At 36.5% G+C, this 26,528-nt stretch overlaps 1 protein-coding gene across 2 annotated transcripts in view; it reads left to right on the forward strand.

Annotated features, from left to right (window-relative positions):
• Positions 1-26,528, forward strand: part of pias1a (protein inhibitor of activated STAT, 1a) — a 55,996-nt gene that overhangs the window by 9,642 nt on the left and 19,826 nt on the right. For both annotated transcript variants that reach the window (XM_073836149.1, XM_073836151.1), the window contains exon 2: positions 13,851-14,289. In XM_073836149.1, the coding sequence (XP_073692250.1) occupies positions 13,851-14,289 (439 nt within the window). The remainder of the gene's footprint in view (positions 1-13,850; positions 14,290-26,528) is intronic.

Raw genomic sequence — 26,528 nt, forward strand, 5'->3', positions numbered from 1 at the left:
CACCTGCTGGTAGTTTAGTGTGTTTAAAAGTATGCCTCCACACCCAACATTTCTAATTTATATATTTATAAATCAATAAATGTATTTAAAACAATAATCTCACTTTAAATTTTGCAGTGTAAATTGTGTAATCTCACTGCTAACAGCCATTTAGAATTTGATAAATTCATAAAATAAATTTCAAAGGTAATGCATACATTTCAAAAGTTAAAAAAAGGCCATTATAAAGGTAAATCAAATATGCAGATTTAAGATGTAAAAGCTAATAGAGCACTGATGAAAATATTGCTTCAGAATTTTTTTTTTTTACATCAGATATTTCTAGTAGTACTTTTATGGGGATATTTTGTGTGGAATAGTATCTGCTGATATGAAAAGTTCACTGTATATCGTAGTAATAAATGTAATTTATGACAGCCATGAAATTGTGTTTACTTTTTACATTAAACACATTAAATATTACATATATGCATGTAATATAATATCTATTTCCATTACAGGTTTCGGTCTTAAATTTCATATAAGGTGGTATTAAAAAGGTCTTAAAAAGTCTTAAATTTCACTTGTTCATATCTGCAGAAACCCTGTACAAAAATTTTACCAGTCCATTTTTTTTTGTAAATTTAGTATAGTAGATATAATGCAATTGTAACTTTTATACAAAAACATTATAAATTCTGATAACATGCTATAAAAAAAATGGACTTTAATTTAAAAAATGGAATGTAATGTATGAAAGGATTGGTTCACTCCATTGTTAAAATTTCCTGGTAATTTACTCACCCCTATGTCATTCAAAATGTTCATGTCTTTCTTTCTTGAGTTGAAAAGAAATGAAGGTTGTTGAGGAAAACATTCCAGGATTTTTCTCCATAATAGTGATCAACGGGTTGAAGATCCAAACTTATCTAGCGCAACGATTGGTCAACTTTTTAATAGGGGTGGGAATCACAGGGTACCTCACGATACATGGCTCACAATAACAATGATATCACAATACAGTGATTAATGCGGTAATCAATATATTGGTAGACAATGCTATAATGATACATCATGATAATTGTGAAAAAGTCTGTGAAAAGGTTAAGTGCAAGTTTTCTCTCTTTATTTAGGTCCAAGCTGTTAGAAATGAAATTAATCACTTTTATTTATTAAAAGCTTACACTATATATAAACCTGGTACATTTTAAAATTTACCTGGAGTGCTTTCTCAACCTTTTCTCACTCTACCCTACCTTTTTTGAACCAGAGTTCACAGACGGAAAACTAACCGCATGTGATTACGCAATGCGTGAATTCGTAGGCACACATCGCAGCGCTAGTCCAAGACAAGCATTTGTGGTTAAAAAGTATAGAAATGTTTGTTTTTTTTACAAAAAGACTAATCGTTTTGCTAGATAATACCCGTATTCCTCGGCTGGGATCATGTAGCCTTTTGAAGCTGCTGCATTGAAACTGCAATTTGGACCTTCAACCCTTTGATCCCCATTGAAGTCCACTATTTGGGGAAAAATCCTGGGTTGTTTTCCTCAAAAACCTTAATTTCCTTCTAACCAAAGAAAAAAAGTCAAAGAAAGCAAGAAAAACATTAAATAAAAGACAGTGCTGATTCTTCTGAATATCATTTATCAGACATACTGGTTTCAAGTTATGTTCAGTTACATCAGTTCTCGTCCATCAGACTAAACCAGCACACTTTCCTTTTTCAAATAATAATTCTAAACAAAACAGCACCTGTTCATCATTTTTATTTTTTTATTTTTTGCTCTGTATGCGTGTTTGGTTACTTGTTCCTTTTTTTTTTGAAGGAGCTCTATTGAATATCACACATGTATGTAGACAGTAAAGTGGCTCTGCTGGGGACTTTGCTATTTACTGCTGTCATATCTGGAGCCTTTAGATCATGCTATGATATGATTACGTGTGTGTGTGTGTATGTATGTGTGTGCGCTCACCGCTGGAGCTGTGTTGGTGAAACACAAAGCACTGAGGTATGTGAGTGTTGATCTTCCGCCAGTGAGCTGCAGGGCTGGAGATGGTGGGGGAGGGGCGGACGAAAGAGAGAGAGAGAGAGAGAGAGAGAGAGTTGGAGGAAAAGCTGGCACACTAATTGTGTTCTGGGCTCTCATCTAGAAAGAAAGAGAGTGTGCATACAAGTGAAATTGGGGGTAGGTGTGTGTTTGTGACCCCTCAACTGTTTGTTCTCAGTCGCAGCATCAGACAGTCAGACATGTGAAAAGATGGAGGGATTCTGTCACTGAATCACCTTCATCCTCTGAAATTACACTTCAGGAAAGATGATCTTCATCACAGGCTCATGTGCACCTGAGCCCCAAAGATAGACTGCAGAACGCACCTACACAAATGCTTAAATTAACATGCGTTACACCTGAGCCTGAAAAATGCTTCTCTGTTTCAGCACTGGAGAAACACACAAACACCTTCAGGTTTTGTGCTGGTGTATTTGCCATTTTCTGTTCTCCTTTCTGTTTTTAATAAGTAAAAATCTGCATGACCTTGAAGAGTATTTGGCTGGTTCACCCGCATCAAGCGATATTAGAGCATGTACCTGGCACGGATTTACCCTCAACAGCAGGAGCCAAAATACACACATGTTTATGTACGCTGGAATAAAAAAAAGAATGTTTTTCTGAAGAAATGAGAAGTACTGTTCTTTCTATGTGGCTCCGATACAAATGCACCAACCCATAAATTTACATTAGATAAGTAAATAATTTACGTTTTTTGCTTGTGCGCTGAGCAGTTGTAACCTTTGTGCTGTTTGTGTTGGGTGCGTTTTTAATACACAGACCTTTGCTAATCAGGTGCACCTGTTTAATAAGCCCTTCAATAGATGGTCAGATTCCAGCTGTGTTCTGATTCACAGAGTCCCCACACAGTGTGCAGGGGATTTCAGCAGAAGTTCATGTCTCAAAATACATTCTTTTGGAACTACATCAAACTTATGCAACATGTGAGTCACATGGATGATGGATTAGTTTAGTGTATGATGACCTTACATGATCATGATTATTATACTTTTATATATGTGACCCTGGACCACAAAACCAGTCTTAAGTCGCTGGGGTATATTTGTAGCAATAGCCAAAAATGCATAGTATGGGTCAAAATTATTGATTTTTCTTTTATGCCAAAAATCATTAGGAAATTAAGTAAAGATCATGTTCCATGAAGTTTTTTTGTGAAATTCCTACTATAAATATATCAAAATGTAATTTTTGATTAGTAATATGCATTGTTAAGAACTTAATTTGGACAACTTTAAAGGTGATTTTCTCAGTATTTTGATGTTTTTGCACCCTCAGATTCTAGATTTTCAAATAGGCATATATCGGCCAAATATTGTCCTAACAAACCATATATCAATAGAAAGCTTATTTATTGAGCTTTCATATGATGTATATGATGTATCTCAACCTTATGACTGATTTTGTAGTCCAGGGTCACATATATGACTGTACAATTCCAGACAAAGGTTTTTGAACAGTAAGATTTTTGATGTTTTTTAAAGAATTCTCTTCTGCTCTCCAAAGTGCAGCAAACACAGTTATATTGTGAAATATTTTTACTATTTAAAATAACTGTTTTATATTTTAATATATTTTAGAATATAATTTATTCCTGTTATCAAAGCTACATTTTCCAGTCTTCAGTGTCACATGATCCTTCTGATATCATTCTAACAGGCTGATTTGCTGTTGAAGAAACGTTTTATTATTGTTTTTATTATCAATATTTTTTTCAGGATTTTTAGAACAGAAAGATCCAAAGATCAGCATTTATCTGAAATAAAAAGGTTTTGTAACATTATACACTATACCATTCAAAAGCTTGGAGTTTTTTGGGAGGAAAGAAATTCTTGAAATTAATATTTTTTTATGTAGCAAGGATGTTTAATTTGGTCAAAAGTGGTGATAAAAATGATAATGTTACAAAGGATTTATATTTCAGATAAATGCTGTTCTGAACTTTCTATTCATCAAAAATACAAAAAAAAAAACTATTCAGCTGTTTTCAACAACAATAATAATAATAATAATAATAATAATAATAAATGTTGTTTGAGTAGCAAATCAGAATATTACAATGAGTTCAGAAGGATCATGTGACTGGAGTAATGATAAAAATTCAGCTTTGAAATAACAGAAATTACATTTAAAAAATATTCAAATAGAAAACTATTTTTTTGATAGTAGAAATATTTCTAAATTTTACTGTTTTTGTTGTACTTTGCATCAAATAAATGCAAGCTTGGTGAGTAGTAGGGACTTTTTTAAAAACATAAAAAATCTTACTGTTCAAAAACTTTTGAATAGTAGTGTATTTGCATATAAACACAAGTTCTATTTGTCAAACTTAGAACCTATTATAAACTAAAAATAAAAGAGTCTTTTTTTTTATTAAAGTCTAAAAAAAGTCTTACATTATAGTCGCTACTGTCCAAAAGTTTGGGGGCAGCAAGGATGTATTCAACTTATCGAAAGTGACGTTGTTTACGACTGTTACAAAATTTTTCTTTTTTTAAATAAATGCTGTTTTTAAACTTTCCATTTATTAAAGAATCCTTAAAAAGAGGTTTCAAAGTTTCAATAAAAATAGTAGGGAGCAGCTGTTTTCAACATTTCAGTAAATGTTCCTTGAGCACCAAATGAGAAAATAAGAATGATTTCTGAAAGATCATGTGACACTTAATAATATATATTAAAATAGAAAAAGTTAGATGCAAATATTTCACAATGTTAGTGTTTTTACTGTTTTGTTGAACAAATAAATGCAGCCTTGGTAAGCAAAAGAGACTTCTTTTAAAAACAATAAAAAGAAAATCTCATAGACCCCAACATTTTGAATGATTCTAGTGTGTCTTACATAGGGCTGTAACGTCCCTGTCGATTAGTCGATTAGTTGGTCGATACGGTCTGGTTCGACCAAAATTGTGATTGGTCGATTTTTTGCCGCGCTCATTTCATCAGTTTGGCCGCGCTCATTTCATCAGGTGGAAAGCACTAATTGCTAATGGGGGTGTTTTCAGAGCACCCCTGTTTCACAGGTAACAGTCTGTTTTCAGAACACCCCCATCGTTTTCACTTTTTTTGGATTAGCCCAACCCACTGGAGAAGAGAGACAGATAAGTAGGCTTTAGAAGGTTTGATGCTGAATATTATTTATTTAATAATAAGCTAACGTTAGTGGACTCAGCGGTTTGGAACACATATCAATATACATCAGTCCTATTCTAACATGTCAACAACAAAAAAATCGACAGTGTGGCAGCATTTTGTTAAAATTAATAACGGGAAAAAGGTTGAATGCAAAGTTTGCAAGCAACAGTTTGCCTTCCACAGCTCGACGACAAACATATGACGTATCATCTGAAAGCCGTAAGCTAACTTGTCTGCGTTAGGTTGCCCTGTCTGTTTTTGAGTAGGCTACATGAACATATCAGAATTGGCATATTTCAATATTTTAGTGTAATAATCGTTTTATAACTGCAGGCGCACACATCCGTAATGACGGTAGTTTCCCCCAGACAAACCCAGGCCACGCTGGATTTTAAGCCTCCTTTATAAGCACTTTATTTGGTTTCTGCTCTTGTTTGTTTAATAAATATTCTTTTTTTTATTAAAGTGGACGCGCCTTTGTGTTTATTAAGAGTAAAAGCTTTAAGTCTATTCGTGTCTCAGCCGCGAAGCTGAGCTCTTATGTGGGAGCTGCGCTGAAGCGGCTGAAAGTTATACTTATAACATATGACAAAAATAATTTTCTAAATTATGTTGCACATTCCTCAAAAGTTCTTGTGATATCACTAGTTGACAACATAGTACTGTTTTCAGAAATCACAGGCTATGATATTGCACAGGTGCACGTGATGCACCGCTGTCAGAGACGACAGACTCGTTTGTCAGACTCATTTCAGTGCAAAATAATTAGGTCAAAAACGATTTAATATACTGCAAATAGCCTATTAGTTTTTTATGTTTATTTATAATTAATTTAGGCAGACAACAAGGCTACCAAGTACTGAGCACAGTGCGTATCTAATTAATGTAACGTACGTTTTTTTTTTTTCTCCACAACGTCATTTTTAGTCGATTTTTAGTCTAAAGATTCAGGACTTCAGTCGACCAAGATTTTCTTTGGTTGATTACAGCCCTAGTCTTACAGTTATGATGATATTAAATACAGCGCATCAGTGAAATAGCCTTATGTGAAGCACATTTTTGCATTAATTATTTCCTAATTATGATGATCTAGTGCCTCAACATGCATACACCCTATAATCTGAATTCTTTTACCCACCTTATTTTTGTGTGCTGGCGTGGCCATTTGTTTTTTATGGGTCCGGTTTCTGGTTTCATCCCCGTCCAGCTATTTTTAGCTTTTACAAAACACGTTTGCTTGATATTACAAATTGGTGTGTCTTAACATATTATTTTAATGTGTTATCTTAATTATGAACACACTGGGGTGTAGTGCAAAGAGTTTTACTGTTTACTGCATGTTGTTATTCTTCTCGTTATTTCCCTATAGCGGCTAGTCAGACTCGCCCATAGACTTACTTCAGTGTTGAAGAATAGTTGGATAAGATGACAAGATACCCTGTTAAGTCCTCTATGCAGGGCCATATATCAGATGATTGAAATGATGTAGGATTAGAAAGAATGAGCTAGCTTTGCAGACTTTTTTTAGCACTTCACCTATTCATAGTGGTTAACTATTTGAATAAAGCTGACTGACCCTGCACACATCAAGTACACCTCTGTGTTTCTCCTCTCTGTGGGTTTTAGAGTGGTGGTGGTGTTGAACCACTTTCAAACTCGTGTGACACAGTGTTGTGCAGGAAAACCTCAGCAGGGTGGCCGTATCTGACGTTAACATTGGCGCAATAAGACCTTTACTTTCTAACATCTGGGATTTGGTGTGTGACATTATGCTGTATTAGTTGGTTGTAAATGGCTGGGGGATAAAACACTACACCCACTGGGCTGTGATGAGGGAGAGGGGGTTGAGTGTAGGAGAGAGAGAGAAAGATATGTGGGCGGTTGACTTTGGTGAGAAAAGTCAGAGGAATAAAATTCATGTGAACAAAACATAGATACCATGCAGGTATATTCTTGGCTGCTCAAAATAAAAATGTTTGGTGACTTCTCTATTTACAACAATAAAAAATTCTGTTCTTAATTACCCTTGTGTCATTCCAAAACCTTAAAGACACAAATTGAGATATTTTTGATGAAATCTGAGAGCTTTCTGATCCATAGACCGCAACGGAACCAAACGTCCAAGGCCCAGAAAGCTAGTACATTAATAAAATAGTTAAAGGAGAAGAACAAAGATTTACAGATAATTTACTCACATGTCTTTCTTTCTCCAGTTGTAAATAAATTATGTTTCTTGAGGAAAACATTTCAGGAATGTTTTCCATATAGTGGACTTCAATGGACCCTGCGAAAACTTCCAAAATGCTGTTAATTGCAGCTTCAAAGGGCTCTAAATGATCCCAGCCGAAGAATGGTCTTATCTAGTGAAACTGTTGGTTATTTTCTCAAAAATATTACAATTTATATACTTTTTAACCTCAAATGCTCATCTTGCCTAGCTCTGCGATGTGCATGTGTACTCCGGTTCAATACAGTTAGGGTAAAGCCGCGGTCACACTAGACTTTGAGCACGCGAAATTCCCTCGGATGCTGCTGCAACGCTCGTGATATGACGTCATGCTCTGCAGCGTCTTTTTAAAAAGTTAAATTCAGCACATGGCAACTAATAAATAATACATTTGAAATGTAAAAACATACAATCTACTACACTTTATCACAGTGCTGCAGTTTTAAATGTTTAAATTTAAGGTTCTTTTCATTCAGCTAGAGATCATGCTGTGACGTATCTCCTGTTGGTCAGGTGATGCGATTTCACAGGTCAGAGTTCACCAAGCTTGAACTTTAGAACGCAGCGAAATGCGAAAATGTTTCGCACGGGCTTGCGTTTCTGGTCTAACGCATTCGCATGCGTATGAATGGAAGTCAATGGAACGAAAAGTGCAGTGTGACCGCTAGGGTTGCATCGATCCGATACTCTGGATCGGTATCGATGTCGATCCAAGCTTTTTGAATGGATCGGATATCGGTGATGCATGACCGATCCAAATTCGATACCGTTACCAGAGTTTGATTAAATAAATATCAAGAAATAATAGTCTACTGTAAAAACTATAATAATTCATACAAGAACACAATTATTTTAAAACATTGCCTTAAAAATAAAATACATTTAAAATCCGTTGCGCTGCTTACACAACCACATGTGACGTGAGTGTGACAGGCGAGTTCAGAGGGAACTTTCACATGCAAAGTCTACCTCAGCGCGGTAAACATATCCCTGATTTGGAAATATTTTTCTCTTGATAGAGCAGCTAGTAGCACTGTAGATTGTAATACTTGCAAGCATCACGCAAAAGAACACAAGGACTTCTCCAACCGAGTGACAGCTTTTAATACTTTCTTTGTAAATACTTTGTAAATGAGATATTGTTTAATACAGCAGTTAAATAAGAAGTTATTATTAAATGACTTGCACTGTCTGACTAGCACTATTGCCTGATTTTGCTCTATTTCGTCGTCAAAAGTAGTCTGAAACAAGTCACAACTGAGCCGCTGCGCATCTCCATTCAAACACAGTGGTATTTTGTTTATGAATGAATGTGTGCTTTTAAACAAATCTAGTGAAATGATTCAATTTCCCATTCAAACAGAGAGTCACTTGCTTTATTTCTGAATGAACCATCCGTTCAAATGAATCAAAGGAATGAAATGATTCAGTAATTAAATCAGTGTCTTGCCGCCATCTGCTGGCAGATCTGTTCAGTTATTTATATCTGTAATATTTCTGTTTTCAAAATGTTATTTTTAAAACATTAATCTTAATATGAATTTATGAATTTGATTGCACTCATGCATGTATCACTTTTCCCCCCTTTTTTATCCAACAATGTGCAAGCAGATTTGGAATTTCTTTCTTTACCTAAAACAAATAAATCTTAATGACAAAGTGAATTGTATACATTCTTTATTTTTGAAGGTAAAATACCCCCACTGATATCGGCCTGGTATCGGTATCGGATCGGATCGGTTTTGAAAAAATGGTATCGTTGCATCCCTGGTGACCGCACTTTGAGTCGAAAAATTCCCATCTCACTTTTTTCCCTCCAACTTCCCTCCAAAATCACCCAACATTGCTGTTTTACCTTTTTTTTGTAAAGGCCATTTGACCTTCTTTGCACATTCACTTTGTAAACACTGGGTCAGTACTTCTGCAGTCCTATCCTAACTGTATTGAAGCGGAGTACACATGCCCATCACAAAGGTAGACAAGCATTTGAGGATTTCATTTTTTAAATAACCCATCGTTTCACTAGATAAGACCCTTCTTCCTCAGCTGGCATCGTTTAGAACCCTTTGAAGCTGCAATTAAACTGCATTTTGGAAGTTCAAATATGCAGGCACCACAGAAGTCCACTATATGGAGAACATTCCTGAAATGTTTTCCTCAAGAGACATAATTTCTTTATGACTGAAGAAAGAAAGACGTAAACATTTGTAACATCTGTAAATGTTTGTCTGGAAGTGAACTTCTCCTTGTCATCCAAGATGTTCATGTCTTTCTTTCTTCAGTCGTAAAAAAATGATGTTTTTTGAGGAAAACATTTCAGGATTTCTCTTCATATAATGGACTTCTATGGTGCCCCCGAGGTTGAACTTCCAAAATGCAGTTTAAATGCAGCTTCAAAGGGCTCCAAATGATCCCAGACAAAGAAGAAGGGTCTTATCTAGCGAAACAATTGGTTATTTTCTAAAAACCTTTATAATTTATATACTTTTTAATCTCTACACAGAGCTAGACAAGATGAGGTTAGAAAGTATATAAATTGTAATTTTTTTTTGTTTTTGGAAAATAACCGATCGTTTTGCTAGATAAGACCCTTCTTTTCTCAGCTGTGATTGTTTAGAGCCATTTGTAGCTGCATTTTAGAAGATCAAACTCGGGGGGCACCATATAAGTCAATTATATGGAGAGAAATCCTGAAATGTTTTCCTCAAAAAAAACACCATTTCTTTAAGCCTGAAGAAAGAAAGACATGAACATCTTGGATGACAAGGGGGTAAGTACATTATCTGAAAATTTTTGTTCTGAAAGTGAACTACTCCTTTAATGACCCTATCCCTTCAAGATCATGCTTTTTAGGCTTAATACTGCAGTTGCAAAGTGGTGTGTTAGATTATATGAAGTGTCTCAAAGTGTTCATTGTTCACACATAGCATCAGTACAGAACTTTTCCAACAACGTTGCGAATTGCCTGAGCTGATGTGACAACAGTTCTTGTACCCACATGACCTACAGTTCAATTGACATCAAAATGGGGGTAAATGTACAAAATAGGCTGTGTGTTAAACGTCCTGCTGTCTGTTTATATATGCATCAGTTTCGGGTTCAGTGTGAATGTGCAAAATGCTTCACAATGCGTCACGTCTCACACCCTATGATATCCGATTTCTGGAATGTAATTTAACCACAGCTAACTCCTTTATTATGATTGGACCTGAGATTTCTTTATTTTTCCAGAATGTTTTCAGTTCACCCATTACTACAGTATTTGATTGATAAAACAAGTCACTAGTTTGACACCCTGGACTCCCTGTGACTCAGAGAGAGAACTGACAGACATGTGAAGCATTTGACAGATGCGGTGAACGTGTCTCTCTCTTTCTCTTTTTCACTCCTCAGTTGAGCTGTTCAGACTCATAAGCTCAACCACATTCTCTCATTCTCGCTTACACACACATCTATATTCAATGCCGTGTGAATCTCCTGTGCTGTCAGTGTGTTATGTGAGATGTTCCTGACTGGTCTGCAGCATTTCTCCTGCTTACCCTTCTTTGAGTGTGTTCACCAGACCGAATGATTTCTCCAGAAATGAATGTCTGCATCTCTTTTAGTTGTGATCTCAATCACTTCACCTAAACAGCTCAGTTATTGATTGTCATTTCTGCGTTTGTACCATACAATTGTTGGAAAATGATGGATCAGTAAGTGAATTAATGAGTGATTGGATTGTTCTGGGTCATTATAGCGGGAAATTAGAGCTGTTCTTGTAAGCTGCAGTCATGGCACCTTTGTCGGCGGACTCTGCTTTCAAACAGCATTATGCCTGCTGAGTATTTTTACTGGAGCTGTCCCTGTGTGTGCGTGTGTGTGCGTTCAATTTCATTTATTTTGGAAGCTGAGCAGCTCATGTCTCTGCCCTTCCCCCATCTCTCTCTCTCTCTCTCCCTCTCTCTCTCTCTCTCTCTCTCTCTCTCTCTCTCTCTCTCTCTCTTTCCCATGCACACTGTCATTCTCTTTTTCTTCCTGAACCAACCTCTCCTCTCCTCTCCTCATTTTAAAGCAGAAATGCATCATGTGTTGTGTTTTATTCAGGAATGTCTGGCAGGCTCATAGTTGTAAGAGCATCTGTTCTGATATGTTCTTGTGTGCAGCACAGGGATTGAGTTGTTAATCAGTGCATTGTTAGCTTTTCATTGTCTGGTTAATTCTAAACTAATATCTTGTCCAAAGGAGAAGCTAATACATATTTACACAGGAAGGAATGCAAACGAATATAGCAGGTTCCAAACGCAAATGGTTAAACCGTAGTTCTGTCATCATTTATTCACTTTTATGGCATTCACTTTCAATACTTTCTTCTAGTTAGTGTGTTTACATCATGAGTTTTGCGATGTGAAAGCAAGTTTGTTTTGTTTTCATTGTTAAAAGATGATGTGAAGAATCAGTGGTTAAAATTATTTTTTTTCCACGATACCACAGCAATACAATTCTTACCACATACAAAGTTTAAACTTACCACTGAGAAATGTCCTGATCAAGAGTTTGATGGAGTTTCTGGTTAAGTGACTGCATCAGTATCACCCTTAGATTCGGGCTCGAATTGATAAGGTAATATCGATGCCATTTTTTTTAACCTCATAGAAAATTAGTTTTATAGCATCTTTGTATATCTTTGTAATGAGCGTTTGTATATGGAAAGACCAATCACAACAGACTTGAACAGCTGACCAATCAGAGCAATCAGCGCAGAGTAGGCTTATAGAAGGAAGGGGTTTACAGACCTTAAGCTCTGAACTGCTTCGAAATAATCGTTTTGAAATCATTGAAAAATGATTTTAATGTTAAATGCATATTCTAAAAAAAATTACAATGTTTTCTGACCTTAGATGCATTTAAACCTGTTGTAAGGGACTCCAACACAATATTTGGACACTTTAAAATACTGTATGACCAGCTCTTTAAAACATTTACTTGCATTATTTTTACCATTTTTATCTTTTTGTTTTACTGCATTTGTGTAAATTGTGCTTTGTCAGTGTTATGATTAATTTTAAAGACATAGTTCACCCAAAAATGAAAATTCTGTCATTAATTATTCACCCTCGTGTTGTTCCAAACCTGTAAGACTTTCGTTCATCTTCGGAACAGAAATTAAGATATTTTTGATGAAATCCAGGAGCTTTCTGACCCTGCATAGACAACAATGCAACTAACACGTTCAAGGCCTGGAAAGGTAGTAAGGACATTATTAAAAAAGTCCATGTGACATCAGAGGTTTAACCTCAATTTTATTAAGCTACGAGAATACTTTATTCAACAAATTTTTCTTTTCTGCATCTGCATCAGTCTCTGTGTGTACAAAAAGTATTCTCATAGCTTCATAACATTACGGTTGAACCTTTGATGTCACATGGACTATTTCAACAATGTCCTTACTACCTTCTTGAATGTGTTGGTTGCGTCTAAAAGATTTTAAATTGTGTTACGAAGATGAACAAAGGTCTTACAGGTTTGGAACAACATGAGGGCAAGTAATTAATGACAGAATATTCATTTTTGGGTGAACTATCCCTTTAATATGCCACTAAAATATACTGTAGGCTTTCTCCAGATCTTTATCACTTTATTAAGATTTTTTTTTCAAACAAAACAACATGTTTACTTTCACAAGCTGTCATGCATTTGCATGCATGCAGCAGGAAGTTTAACGCTAGATACGCTGTCCATCCACAGTCTTCTCTACTGGGATTTCTAACTGTTTGCTTCTCTCAGATCTGCATTTTCATCCTCGATCTCAAGAACACATCTGGGTACTTTCACGGATGTCCTCTTTATTTGCATTCTTGAGTGCTGGAATTGAACTTTGACGGTTGAGGATGACGTACTACGAGAACACAAGAATGCAAGGTCACATAAGACGTCTAAGAAATGACCATACTGTTCATTTTTTGGTGAGCTGTCTCTTTAATCTCACCAGGAAACACACATCAATCAAACTGGACAGCATGTGTTCATTTGCTGTTCTAGAGAAGAATGGTTTATTATTAAGAATGTTAGTGTGTACATTGTCGTCTTTGCTCGGCATTGTTTGCCCTCTTCTGTTTGGTTTTTCCGTCTCGTTTTCATGCCTGTGGAATGTGACACTTCCGTTGTGTTTGTGTGTGTTTGGGGTTGCTCCTGCATATTTCATAGCTTAGACCATTACTGAACTATCCTAGCCCGAGGGAAAGCGCGCGTGTGAGAGATGTGTTTGTATTTGGGTTTGTGTGTGCCTTCAGATGTGTGTATCAGTGTCTGGGCTGCGAGTATGTGTATGTGTGTTTGCCCAGTAAACAGTTTGGCCTATGCAAATGAAGTGTGTTTGGCGCTGGAAGTGTGATGTTGTCATCGAGTTGGCTCAGACTGCGCGTGTTAATTTCTGCCGCTCTCTTTCTTTTCTTCTCCTGTAGCAAATGGTGATGAGCCTGCGGGTGTCAGAGCTGCAGGTTCTTCTGGGCTACGCGGGAAGAAACAAACATGGACGAAAGCACGAGCTCCTAACTAAAGCCTTACACCTCCTCAAAGCCGGCTGCAGCCCTGCCGTCCAGATGAAGATCAAAGAGCTCTACAGACGACGCTTCCCCACCAAGCTGGTATCCCCAGCAGAGCTGGCCCTGCCCGGAGTCCACCCCGCCTCTGCCTCCTTGCCACCCGGCCTCACGCAGTTGGGATATGATGGGCATGGAGCGCCTCCATCCCCTCTACTTCCCATTTCCCTCCTTGGGCCCAAACACGAACTGGGCCTGCCCCACCTCCCCACGAGCCTGCATCCCGTACATCCTGATGTCAAACTGCAACGGCTGCCCTTCTACGACGTACTGGATGAGCTCATTAAACCTACGAGTCTTGGTGAGTTTTTGAGATTTTGAGGAGAGATAGTGGGGTGTGTGTATGTTCATGCTGATTTTTTGCAGTGTTTTCTAGAACAGTGTGTGTCTGTAGATTTGCGTGATGTATGGCATCCGTAGAGATGTGCAGACCCGTTTTTCCCTACATTAGCATTTTAATGGTGTTGGCTGGTTTGGCATCAGCGTGTTCGTTTGCCTGAGGAGTGTTGTTCAAATAGACTGCCAGTCCCCACAACCAACCACAGTCTCTCTCTACTCTCATTTGCATACAGTGTTGAAATTATGAGTAGACACACTATGGCACCAGACACCATTATAACACTCATGCAGAATTTTTAGAGCACACATTGCAGTGGTCTAAACAGCCGGAGTTATATATATTATACACTGCCATTCAAAAGTTTGGGATTAGTGAGATTTTTAATATTTTTTAAACAAGTCTCTTAGGCTCATCAAGGCTGCATTTATTTGGTCAAATATGCAGAAAAAACAGCAATATTGTTAAATATTATTACAATTTAAAATAATGGTTTTCTATTTTAATATACTTTAAAATATAATTTATTCCTGTGATGCAAACCTGAATTTTCACCATCATTACTGCAGTCTTCAGTGTCACATGACACTTCAGAAATCATTCTATATGCTGATTTACTATTGTTTTTATAATCAATGTTGGAAACAGATTCTTTTTTTCAAGATTCTTTAAAAAATAAAAAGTTAAAGCATTTATTCAAAATAGAATTCTTTTCTAGCAATATATGTCTTTACTATCACTTTTTTTTTTTTTTTTTTACCAATTTAACACATCCTTGCTGATATAGAGTTTCAGTTTACTATAAAACTGACCCCAAATTTTTTAACTAGTACTAGTAGTTTATATTTTTACAAAATATTTTTTTTATTTTAAACAAATGCTGTTCTTTTTAACTTTTTATTCATCAAAGAATCCTGAAAAAGTATCACTGGTTCTAAAAAAAAATGTGAAGCACTACTGCTTTCAACATTGATAATAAATCAGCATATTAGAATGATTTCTGAAGCATCATGTGGCACTGAAGACTAAAGTAATGATGCTGAAAATTCAGCTTTGCATCACAGGAATGAATTATATTTTAATGTATATTAAAAAATAGAAAACGGTTATTTTACATTGTAGTGATATTTTACAACATAACATTTTTTTCTATATTTTTTGATCAAATAAATGCAGCCGTGACTTATTTTAAAAACAATAAAAATCTTACTGATCCCAACTTTGAATGGCAGTGTATATAAAATAAAATAGTAATACTAACAAAAAAAATAATAGTTTAACTATAATTTAACTATATATTTGTTTTGTAATGGTTTTGAAAATGAAAATTGTGTCTTTTATGCCTAATAAGGTAGCATTTATTTAATCAAAAATACAGTAAAAACTGTATTACTGTGAAATATTTTTACAATTTAAAATAATAGATTTCAGGCCAAACATGATCATTCAGAAATCACTCCAAAATACTGATTTGGTCTATAAGAAATTTCTTATCAGTGGTTAAAACAGTTGTGGAAACCATTATGATACTTTTCTTAAATAATTCTTTGATAAATAGCAAGTTCAAAAGAACTTGGATTATTTGCAACAGTAAATGTCTTCAGTCACTTTTAATTAATTTAATGCATCTTTGCTGAATAAAAAGTATTAATTTCTTAAAAATAAAAATAAAACTCTCACAGACCTGATCTTTTTTTTTACCCTCACTTAAAATATGCAAAAATGTAGTTTTAATTGCAGCTTTATGTACAGACTGCTGAGACCCACCATGACTTTGTTCTGTATATTTTGCTTTGGTAGCTTTCTTTCAAGAATGTCTTGCCAGTTCTGAGTAAATTGAGTAAAAGAAAGAAAAAACCTTTTGGTTTCAGAGCTAAATGTAATGGTAAATCTTCCACTTAGGTGAGAGTTGTTAAAAGACCTGTGACAGTAATTAAGCTTTTCTTCAGCTAAATTGCTAGTGTTGCTTACTTCAGCGACTTTCGACTGTTCCTTTGTTCCTCAGGAATGAGTTCTGGACAACAGTATACTTATACACACAGATGAGTTCCAGACTGTGCTACAGCAATCACTGCTAAATACAGATGACTTCTAGACAAGGTTATACTAACAAAACATGCATATAGTGACCTCATTCTTTGGCAGCAAACAAACACTCGTCTACTTTACTTGAAATGCACAAATCTATAAAGCTTCATAAAATACATTCACCCTACAGCTCATGTATAAAACATTAGCCTGCTGATGGTGTGCAGTGCTAAAACATCTACAGTCAGAGCAAAAAGCCTGCTCTGGAGATTTCTTTAAGATGTCTGTGTGTATTTCAACTTCAGACTCAAGGTGTTAAAATTGTTCAATTTAAAGCTGCAGGTAATTGATATGACGTTAATGTTAATATAGTCTCTTCACTTGCTTTCTCTCTCAGTTTTTAATGCCATAATGATTTTGGCATTAGATTTTGTATTAGAGTAATCCTTTTAAATGTCTTGAGTTCAGAGTCAGTTCCCAATGGTGTAAATAGGTGCTTGGATCACAAACCAACTGAAACATTTCACAGTTTGTTTCACAGTCGTATAGGTTTTGAATTGCACATGTGAAAGGTGATACGCGGTACAGACAACACAATCCCAGCAGCACTAGCGTGACAGTATGGCCTTTTAAGGAAAGCAATATACTAGCCTTGCTGTATAATAAAGTGAAGTGTAAAATTTTACAATTTTGAATTGATAAGCAGACAAGTAAGATATGCCGTTAGTCATTAACACTAACTAAATAAGCCTACACCTTCAGTCTGGGTAAAACAATGATGTGTTTGATCAGTGTGTGCATATTTGAATTTTCATTGAGCTTTATTGAATCATAGATTATATTCCTGTGGTGTCCCATCTCATTAATTGTAAGTGCTTAGAACCTTTTTAGCAGTTGTGTGCTCATTGGTCTTTTTGAAACAGGTCTGTAGGTTTGGTATTTGTATGGTTATACACGGTTTTATTTAATATAGCTAATCTTATTTGTCTATTTAGCATGCCTGTTTCTGTTAGTTTTTTCGTAGTAGTAGCGTGTTGTGTTTCGATTCTCTTATTTCCCTTTGCTTTAAAGTAGTGGTAGAATTAATGATGTTAAAACACACTCTGCTAAATCTAAGTTTACGTCCTCCTGGCAACATCCTCCTTAAAAAATCCCCCCCAAAATTAGGTGGTTTTCGTCAAAATAAAATGAACTCAATGAACGACATTTTGGTTTTGGGTTTTTCCGTGTCAAATTTCAACCAAACTTCAGAAAATTCCCCGGCTCCAATTTTTGATTTTGCTTATATATATATATAGTGGAGATGATCATAGACTTCAGGAAAACCCCCCCTGCTCTCCCCCCACTCACCATCATGGACAGCACTGTAAACACAGTGGAGTCATTCAGGTTCCTTGGAAATACCATCTCTCAGGACCTGAAGTGGGACATTCACATAGACTCCATTGTGAAAAAAGCCCAGCAGAGGCTGTACTTCCTCCGCCAGCTGAGGAAGCTCAACCTGCCACAGGAACTGCTGAAACAGTTTTACTCTGCCATTATTGAATCCGTCCTCTGCACTTCAATTACCATCTGGTTCAGCTCAGCTACAAATTCTGATCTCAGAAGACTACGTCGGATAGTCCGGACTGCTGAGCGAATCATTGGTACAACCCTCCCTACCCTTCAAGATCTGTACTTATCCAGAGTACGAAAAAGGGCTGCCAAAATTACTCTGGACCCCTCACATCCAGCACACTCACTTTTTGAACTGTTACCATCTGGTCGGCGCTACAGAGCACTGAGCACTAGAACGACCAGACACCGAAACAGTTTCTTTCCTCAGGCAATCCATCTCATGAACACTTGATCGTGGAACATACAACACTATACATTCTTTATTCATTTTTCCGTTATTTATTTAAAGCACATACTTACTCCATTCAAATGTCTTTGCTATTTTTGCACATTGTCTGTCTTGTATACCTCTATATTGTTCTTTTTATAATATGTATCGTCTTGTCACTGTCTTTCTGTAGCACTGTGGAGCTCTGTCACAAAAACAAATTCCTAGTATGTGCAAACATACCTGGCAATAAAGCTCATTCTGATTCTGATTCTGATTCTGATATATATATATATATATATATATTTTTTTTTTTTTTACTAAAGAAAGATGTATAGAAACGTGTGTGATGAAAGCCAAAATATTAAATGTCATGGAGGAATATTTACTGAGTAATCCACTATTTTATAGAGGTTTTTTCACCTGAGATTTAAAGCCAAATTACAGGGGGTTAAAAATTACTTCAAATAGATGGTAGCATTGTAATGTACTTTTACACAGAGATTGGTAGGTCTGTTAGTAAAATCTGTTGACTTTGGCAGTCATTGCTACATTATTTTCCAATGGTGACCATTCAAAAATGGGAAAACAGAACTTTTCAAGTTTTTTAACTCCAAAGTTTGCATGCCTCTAACAGTATTAAAGATATCTTAATGTCCTTTTAGATATTGGGTCTTAACAAACTTTCCTTTTGACATCTTCATTTTTAAGGCCCTATATGGTTCAGTTCCAGAGATATTGGAACTTAAACTTGGCTCTAGGAGTAAATTGTTAAACATTTTCAATGGTCAAAAACCAAATGTGGGTCACTTTAAAAAAATATGATACTTCATTTTTAAGGAGGAATGTCTAAAGAAAAAATAACGTTGAAACTAGAAATGTTCTCGTGTCAAACAACTTCATTGAACATACATGTCTGAGTGCCATAAATATTTTTTTTTCCAAAGTTTGCATCTTACCTATAACTCGTATAAAAGTATTAAAGATATCACAATATGGTTTTAGATTAGTTCTTAATTAACAACTTCTGGAATCTTCATTTTCAAGGCACTGCATGGTTCAGTCCCTCAATGAGGTGACCCTCATTTGGTTTTTGACCACTGAAAATGTGTACAATTTAACAAATTACTCCTGGGGCCATATTGAAATTCCAAAATCTCTGGAACCGAACCGTACAGGGCCTTAAAAGTGAAGATGCCAAAAGGAAAGTTAGTTAAGACTCAATAACTGAAAGGGCATTAAGCTTCTTGAGTTACAGGCATGCAAACCTTGGAGAAAAACTTGAAAAGTGCTGTTTTCCCATTTTTTAATTTTCACCATTGGCACATAATGCAACAAAGATTGCTAAAGTCAACAGATTTTACTAACAGACCTACCAATCTCTGTGTAAAAATAACATTATGATGCTGCCGTCTTTCTGAAGTCATTTTTACCCCCTGTAATTTGGCTCTGAATCTAAGGTGAAAATTGCCGTTTTGACCCCCTCTACAAAATAATGGATTACTCAGTAAATACTCATCCATGACGTTCAATATTTTGGCTTTCATCACTATACATGTTTATCTTTCTTTAGAAAGTATATTAGCAAAATCAAACGTTTGAGCTGGGGACCTTGAGTTGACACGGAATGACCCTTTTATAACTTTTAATAACGCTAACCACTAGGCTATAGGCACTGACTTGTTTACTGTTACTTTTGCTCAATTTAATGTGTCTATGATTAATAAATATAACAATGTCTTTCAAAAAAGAAAACTTCTGAACTGTAGTGTATCTGTGTAGCAGATGTAGCATTGTCATACTTATGTCAATGTCACAGAGAATGATGGGGAATGTAGTCGCTGAAGTCTGTCTCCTCATAAATGAGTAGCATGTTCTAATCAAAAGTTATTGCCATTTTTCATCTGTGGCACACAAAATGTTCACAAACTAAATTGTGAATTGTTAGCTTTTTATATTAAGTTACACCAGTTATCATAATCATTGAGAAGTTATTTGAATAGAAACTTTCAAATCCCTTTTTCCTGGAATTATTTATCCTTTCGTGTGATCATGTGTGATTCTCATTGTGCTTTAACAACATGTTTATTTCTAACAGCGTAGCATTGCCCCCTGCCTCATACACCACAGGAAGCAAGTATTTATTTATTCGTCATAATCACATTATCATCATTGTCATCATTATTCTCCTCTCATCGGAGCGATCCATGCACTGTGCATGCATTAGTCATTATCTCAATCACTCTCTGGCATGCTGGCGTATAGGAGCATTTAAAGAACTTGGATCCTTTTTAGATGATTTTCTTCATAGAAAGGATGTCAGTGTCTTTTATTAATTAGCAGAGATGTGTCTCGCTGCTACTCGCAGCATGAATGTACTCCCACACTTTGAGAGCAGTGCGCTGTGCATCCTTCAGTTATGAACCAAACAATATATATATATGCTTTGTGAATAAAAACAGCATCGTAGATGACAATTTCAGCAGTCAGAATAGTTAGGTGAATGAAATGACTTAAACAGATTTGGACTGTATGGAGGCCTATGAGCTCAACACTAGAGCACTTTTCCTCTATCAGTTTAGTTCAAATTGAAATGAGCTTTAATTGCCGCAAACAATACAATATTGCTGAAGCTAAGAATGCATGTAAACAGAAAGTAGATTAGTAGATTATTCAGTATTAGTTACAGCTGTGCACAGTCTCGCTTTCTGTTTCGTTCTTTGTCTCTCCCTTTCTTTGTGTTTCTCTTTCTGTCTTAGTGTTCTGCAGAAAGACTGAGAGGAATTTTTATTGGCGTGTATGTCAGGTTTAGAGTATCCTTGCAGTGTTTTCATTAAGATGAATGATCTACAGAGGCTTAGTATGGGGCGCTGTGTGTGGGCATGCTAAAGCTACAGCACAGTTTGTCCAATCGTACCCCCACAGTTTTTTTATGTCTTGTCCCTGGTTTTCTAAAATGCTCAGTCTATGAGTATTACTTCCTGTATTGTGTTTAATCACAGTCTTTTCTCTATGGCCAAATGGACATATATCAGCTTGGGTAGGCTGTAGTGGTCTGATTTTTATTTTTAGTGGTCTTGTCTGTTTACATTCACTTAAAACATCACTGACTATGTTTACACAAATACCTAAATTGATCTCAGGCACGCTATTAGTGGGTCGAGTGTGTAAACAGATCCGCTTACAGTCAAGTGGGTCTCGTGGATGTTGGTTTGCATGGTTTTCAGAGTGTTTGGCTTCATGACTAAATAAAACGGTTACTATTAGTAATATGCAGTTTGATATGCTGATGAGTGACTGCAGAAATGCTAAAATAAACACATACATGTAATATTAATTGCTCTTGCAATCAGTGGTGCGATGCTTGTTTCCACTTTCCATTACTGCAGTCTTCAGTGTCACATGAGCCTTCAGAAATCATTCTAATATGCTGATTTTGTGCTTAAGAAATGTTGAAAATGTTAAACAATTTACAAAGTTAAAAGAACAGCATTTAATTAGATAGAAATCTTTTGTAATATTTTAAATATCATTGTTCTATGAACTGTAGCACCTGATCACCTTGTGATGATACCAGACCAGATTTAACCTGCCTATCATGTATTAGTAATGAAACAGTCTTTCATCCAACATCCGTGCTTCTAAATTAAAATAAAGTAAATTAGGTGAAGCACCTTTCATTGTTTCTATTCCATTACCATCTTACTGGTGTACCGGGGGCAGCCGTGGCCTAATGGTTAGAGAGTCGGACTTGTAACCCAAAGGTTGCGGGTTCGAGTCTCAGGTCCGGCAGGGATTGTAATTGGGGGGAGTGAATCACCAGCTCTCGCTCCACCCTCAATACCACGACTGAGGTGAGTCCCTTGAGCAAGGCACCGAACCCCTAACTGCTCCCCGGGCGCCGCAGCAATGGCTGCCCACTGCTCCGGGTGTGTGTTCACGGTGTGTGTTCACTACTGTGTGTGTGTTCACTACTGTGTGTGTGTGCACTTGGATGGGTTAAATGCAGAGCACAAATTCCTAGTATGGTCACCATACTTGGCCTCACTTCACCTCCTTTCCTTTCCTTTCCTTTCCTTTCCTTTCCTTTCCTTTCCTTTCCTTTCCTTTCCTTTCCTTTCCTTTCCTTTGTGACACTGGACCACAAAATCAGCTGTAAGTTGCATGGGCATATTTGTAGCAATAGTCAAAAATACATTGTAGGAGTCAAAATTATAGATTTTTCTTTAATGCCAAAAATTATTAGGATATTAAGTAAAGATCGTGTTCCATGAAGATATTTTGTAAATTTCCTACCGTAAATATATCTAAACTTAATTTTTGATTAGTAATATGCACTGCTAAGAACTTTTTTAAAGGCAATTTTCTCAATATTTCGATTTTTTTGCAACCTCAGATTTTCAAATAGTTGTATCTCAACCAAATATTGTCCTATCCTAACAAACTGAAAAACTGACCCTTATGACTGGTTTTGTGGTCCAGGGTCACATATTTGTGCATTCCTGAACTGGATTATCCAAATATACTGTAAGCATTGTTATTTCATATGCAAGTTTTGTCGAATTGCCAATAAAAACAGCTATGATACTGTCACTGTGATATTAAAGGCTTAGTTCACTTCCAGAATGAAAATTTCCTGATATGTTACTCACCTCTATGGCATCCAAGATGTTCATGTCTTACTTTTTTTAGTCACAAAGAAATTGAAGTTTTTTAACAATATAATATTAAGATTTTTCTCCATATAATAGACTTCAATAGTGGCCAGCGGGTTGAAGGTCCGAATTGCAGTTTCAGTGCAGCTTCAAAGGGCTCTACACGATCCCAGCCGAGGAATAGGGGTCTTATCTACCTAAACAATCAGACATTTTCTAAAAACAAACAAACATTTATGTACTTTTGAACCCTAAATGCTATGTGATGTTGTCTCCGGTTAAAAATGGTATGGTAATTTTCTCCTCCAACTTCAAAATCATTCAAAATCATTGTTTCACTGTTTTTGAGCTAGTACAAGATGATCATTTGATGACAGATTGTTTCACTAGATAAGACCCCTATTCCTCAGCTGGGATTGTGTAGAGCCCTTTCAAGCTGTGCTGAAACTGCAGACCTTCAACCCGTTGGCCACCATTGAAGTCCACCATTAAACTTCACTTATTGAAGTTATGTTTTCCTCAGAAATTCTTAATTTCTTTTCAAATGAAGAAAGAAAGATATGAACAGCTTGGATGACATCAGGGTGAGTAAACGATCATTATCATTTTAGAAGTGAACTTCTCCTTTTAAATTACTCATATCATGATAAGAGATTTTGATTTGTCAGTTTGACTTAGCCTGGCTATCACCAGACCACGTTATGACTTCGTCATGATTCGTGGTCTGGGAACCACATGTTCATTTTCTCGTATTTGAAGCGTGGTTTACGAATGCCCAGAGCCGTTTATTGGGCGATACGAATGTCTATCAAATGCGCCTGTGCGTAGCTCATAGCCAATCGTTTCAATTATACCGGATGACGTATGTAGAGCGAACGCCAAAAGTTGCTCTTTTTTCAAAATAAACTTGCGTTCTAATGTCATTTGTCGCGCCGCTCGCGTCCAGTGTAGACCATGGTGTAGACACGAAAGATAACTTTGCGTCTGCTGCCATGCTGGATCCTTCGGTGAGTCGCATAGAAGGCGTCATCGTCTTGCTGCTCCCTCCCCGTTCTGTGATTGGTTCCCTATCTTAGGTGAAAATTAGGTCCATGGTTTCCAGACTGACTAGAAGCGTGAATAAAATCACGCTGCGCAAGGCAGTATGGGGACACCCAGGCTAAGTTTGACTTGCAACAATTCCACAAAGTTAAGCAGCCACAGTGAGTGTCAGTCTACCTATTACTTAACTCAGTATCCCGAATCATGACTCGGCCAGCCTCTGTGAAAAACAAAAACTCGCAGACATCACTATCAATCACACAACACAGCCAGCCATGCAGTCAATACAATAAAGAGTCTAATCCACAAGACACCCTCCTGTGAAAGAGAAAATAAAACGCTTTTTAGCTCATTCTAATCTAAATTTAACAGCAAATGACTTTACAAATGAGAATGTGTGAGTTTTGATTGTTAAAATAAACTGTTTTTGCCATGCATATTTTGGGGTTTTTGGTTTGACTTCACGTTTATAATCGGACGCTAAGAAAGATACGCTCTTGCCCTTGCACATAGCTGCAGATCAGGATTTATGTCTGTGTTAATTAGGTGCGTGCAGATAAAGAGGGAGGTTTGTCAGAAACAAACTGTAACACACAGGCCTTCTCGTCCACTTTGCATCCAACTGTTGAAGCAAATCAGATGATAAAGACTGCTGTGCTATTTTTAGATTAGACATGGGGGAGGGAACTTGTGCTTGTGCTCTCTCTTTCTCTCTCTCTCTCCCTCTCTCTCTCTCATATGCCCCCTCTCCGCCTCTCCCCGTCAATCTCCCTTTGTTTCTCTCCATCTCAACACCGTTATTTTCTCTGTCTTTCCCTCTACCCATCGTTCTCTTGCTCTGTCGTCTTTTACCTCCCCCAGTGTTGATTGTGAGAATAGAGATCAGGCTAATTATGTGTCGTTGAGTCGATTCTCCAGGTCTAATTGCACCCCTGCTGTTTCATGTTAAGGAAAGCGAGAGATTTGATGAAGGTGCGGGAGAGAACAAGAGACAGAGAGTTAATACAAGCAAAGCAGGAAAGAAAGGGCCAGAGGAAGGTACGGCCTGTGAAAATGGGTAGGTAGTAGAGCTGCACAATTAATCGTTAAAAGATGCGATCTCGATTCGACCCCCCTCACGATCTTAATCCAGCATTTATACGATTCAGCCAATTATATTTTATTTATATATTACAAAACTTTTGCTAGCCTAATTACTGCACAGACTGCTGTGAGCTGATGCAGTGACAGGTTCGCCGTTCTCTCCAACATTACTTAACCATTTAAACTTCATCTTCAGCGCACATTCTGTCAGATGCAATTCATGGCGCCTCTGTCTCAATATACTGTACAACGCGGCATTCGTTCACATCAAATGATAACTCAGCGGCAGAGTTCCACTCACGCAGCGGCGTAATTTCCACTGGGGACACGCTTTTGAAAATCCCGTTGGTGTCCACCCACTTTCAAATGGTTTTGTTAAAGTAATTTCTTGTATTGTAGAATGCACGCTCAGCGCTGCCGAGAGATTCGCGGGATTGTTAAAACGAAAGTAAAACCGGGACGCGCTTTCAGAAGCAATTTTAATACCCCGCGTTTAGAGAGCGACTCCCCAATGCGCTCAAATTAAGCTACATAAAATATCTAGGCTGTTATTAGTATGTGGGCTATAAGTTGTGTAGTTGTGTAGATAGCTCTGTATCATGCTTGGAAAATTCGGTCTCTATTAGCACTTTGAATATTGAAAGAGTAGTACTTTGATCGTGCCAGATTTATGGACCAGCAGAGCAATGGAACCATATACGAGCATGACGATCCTTTAACCCCTTAACTGTTACTCCCATTTTTGAACAGAGACGTGAAAATGAAGAATTGAATCTTAAATCTTTATAATTCATGGACAAGAACATTTAGTAATATGATTTTGATGAACATTTTCCATGTTAATTCAATGTCTGATTTTTAAATGGCATTCCAAAGGATGAATTTTGAAATTAAGTTTTCGTCTGATATATAATTTTTTATTATTTCTAATGTTTAAGAAAAAAGGCAACAAGAAAGTCTGTCTGAGTAAAAGGTCAGAAAGAACTCCTGTTATGAAGTAGATTTTTGAGGTGCACTCTTGTCATAAATGAATCTATGAAACTCTTGTCATAAATGATTTTCCTACATAATTTGTAACACAAAAAAATTTCAAATATCTATTTAGGAGCCTTAGACCTTTCCAACGATATATAGTTTGTCATGATTAGATTAGGATTTATTTGTAAAATGGTAAAGTAAACTTGGGCATCCCACAGAGTGGACGTTGACAGCCATAAAATGTTGACACCAAAATAGGCTAGTGTTTCTAGCTAAGAATCTTTAAATCGCTTTACTCTGACATAATACCTTTGTATGTTTATTTTTTAATGTTTATTTTTTTTGTTTTTGTTTACATTATTACATTATTTTTCATTACATTTCTTTAAATTTAAAGCAAAGTTTATTTTGTCTTATTTCACTGCTATTTTACTGTTGTTTGATAACCTAATGTTCAGGGGTAAATCTTTAAAATAAAAAAGTTCTCCAGAATCGTGAGAGAATCGTGATCTTTATTCTAAGCAAAAAAAATCATGATTCTCATTTTATTCAGAATCGTGCAGCTCTAGTAGGTAGGTGTATAGCGGCACCTG

This window comes from Garra rufa, chromosome 3 (assembly GCF_049309525.1).
Source record: "Garra rufa chromosome 3, GarRuf1.0, whole genome shotgun sequence".
In the NCBI taxonomy this organism is placed as follows: domain Eukaryota; kingdom Metazoa; phylum Chordata; class Actinopteri; order Cypriniformes; family Cyprinidae; genus Garra; species Garra rufa.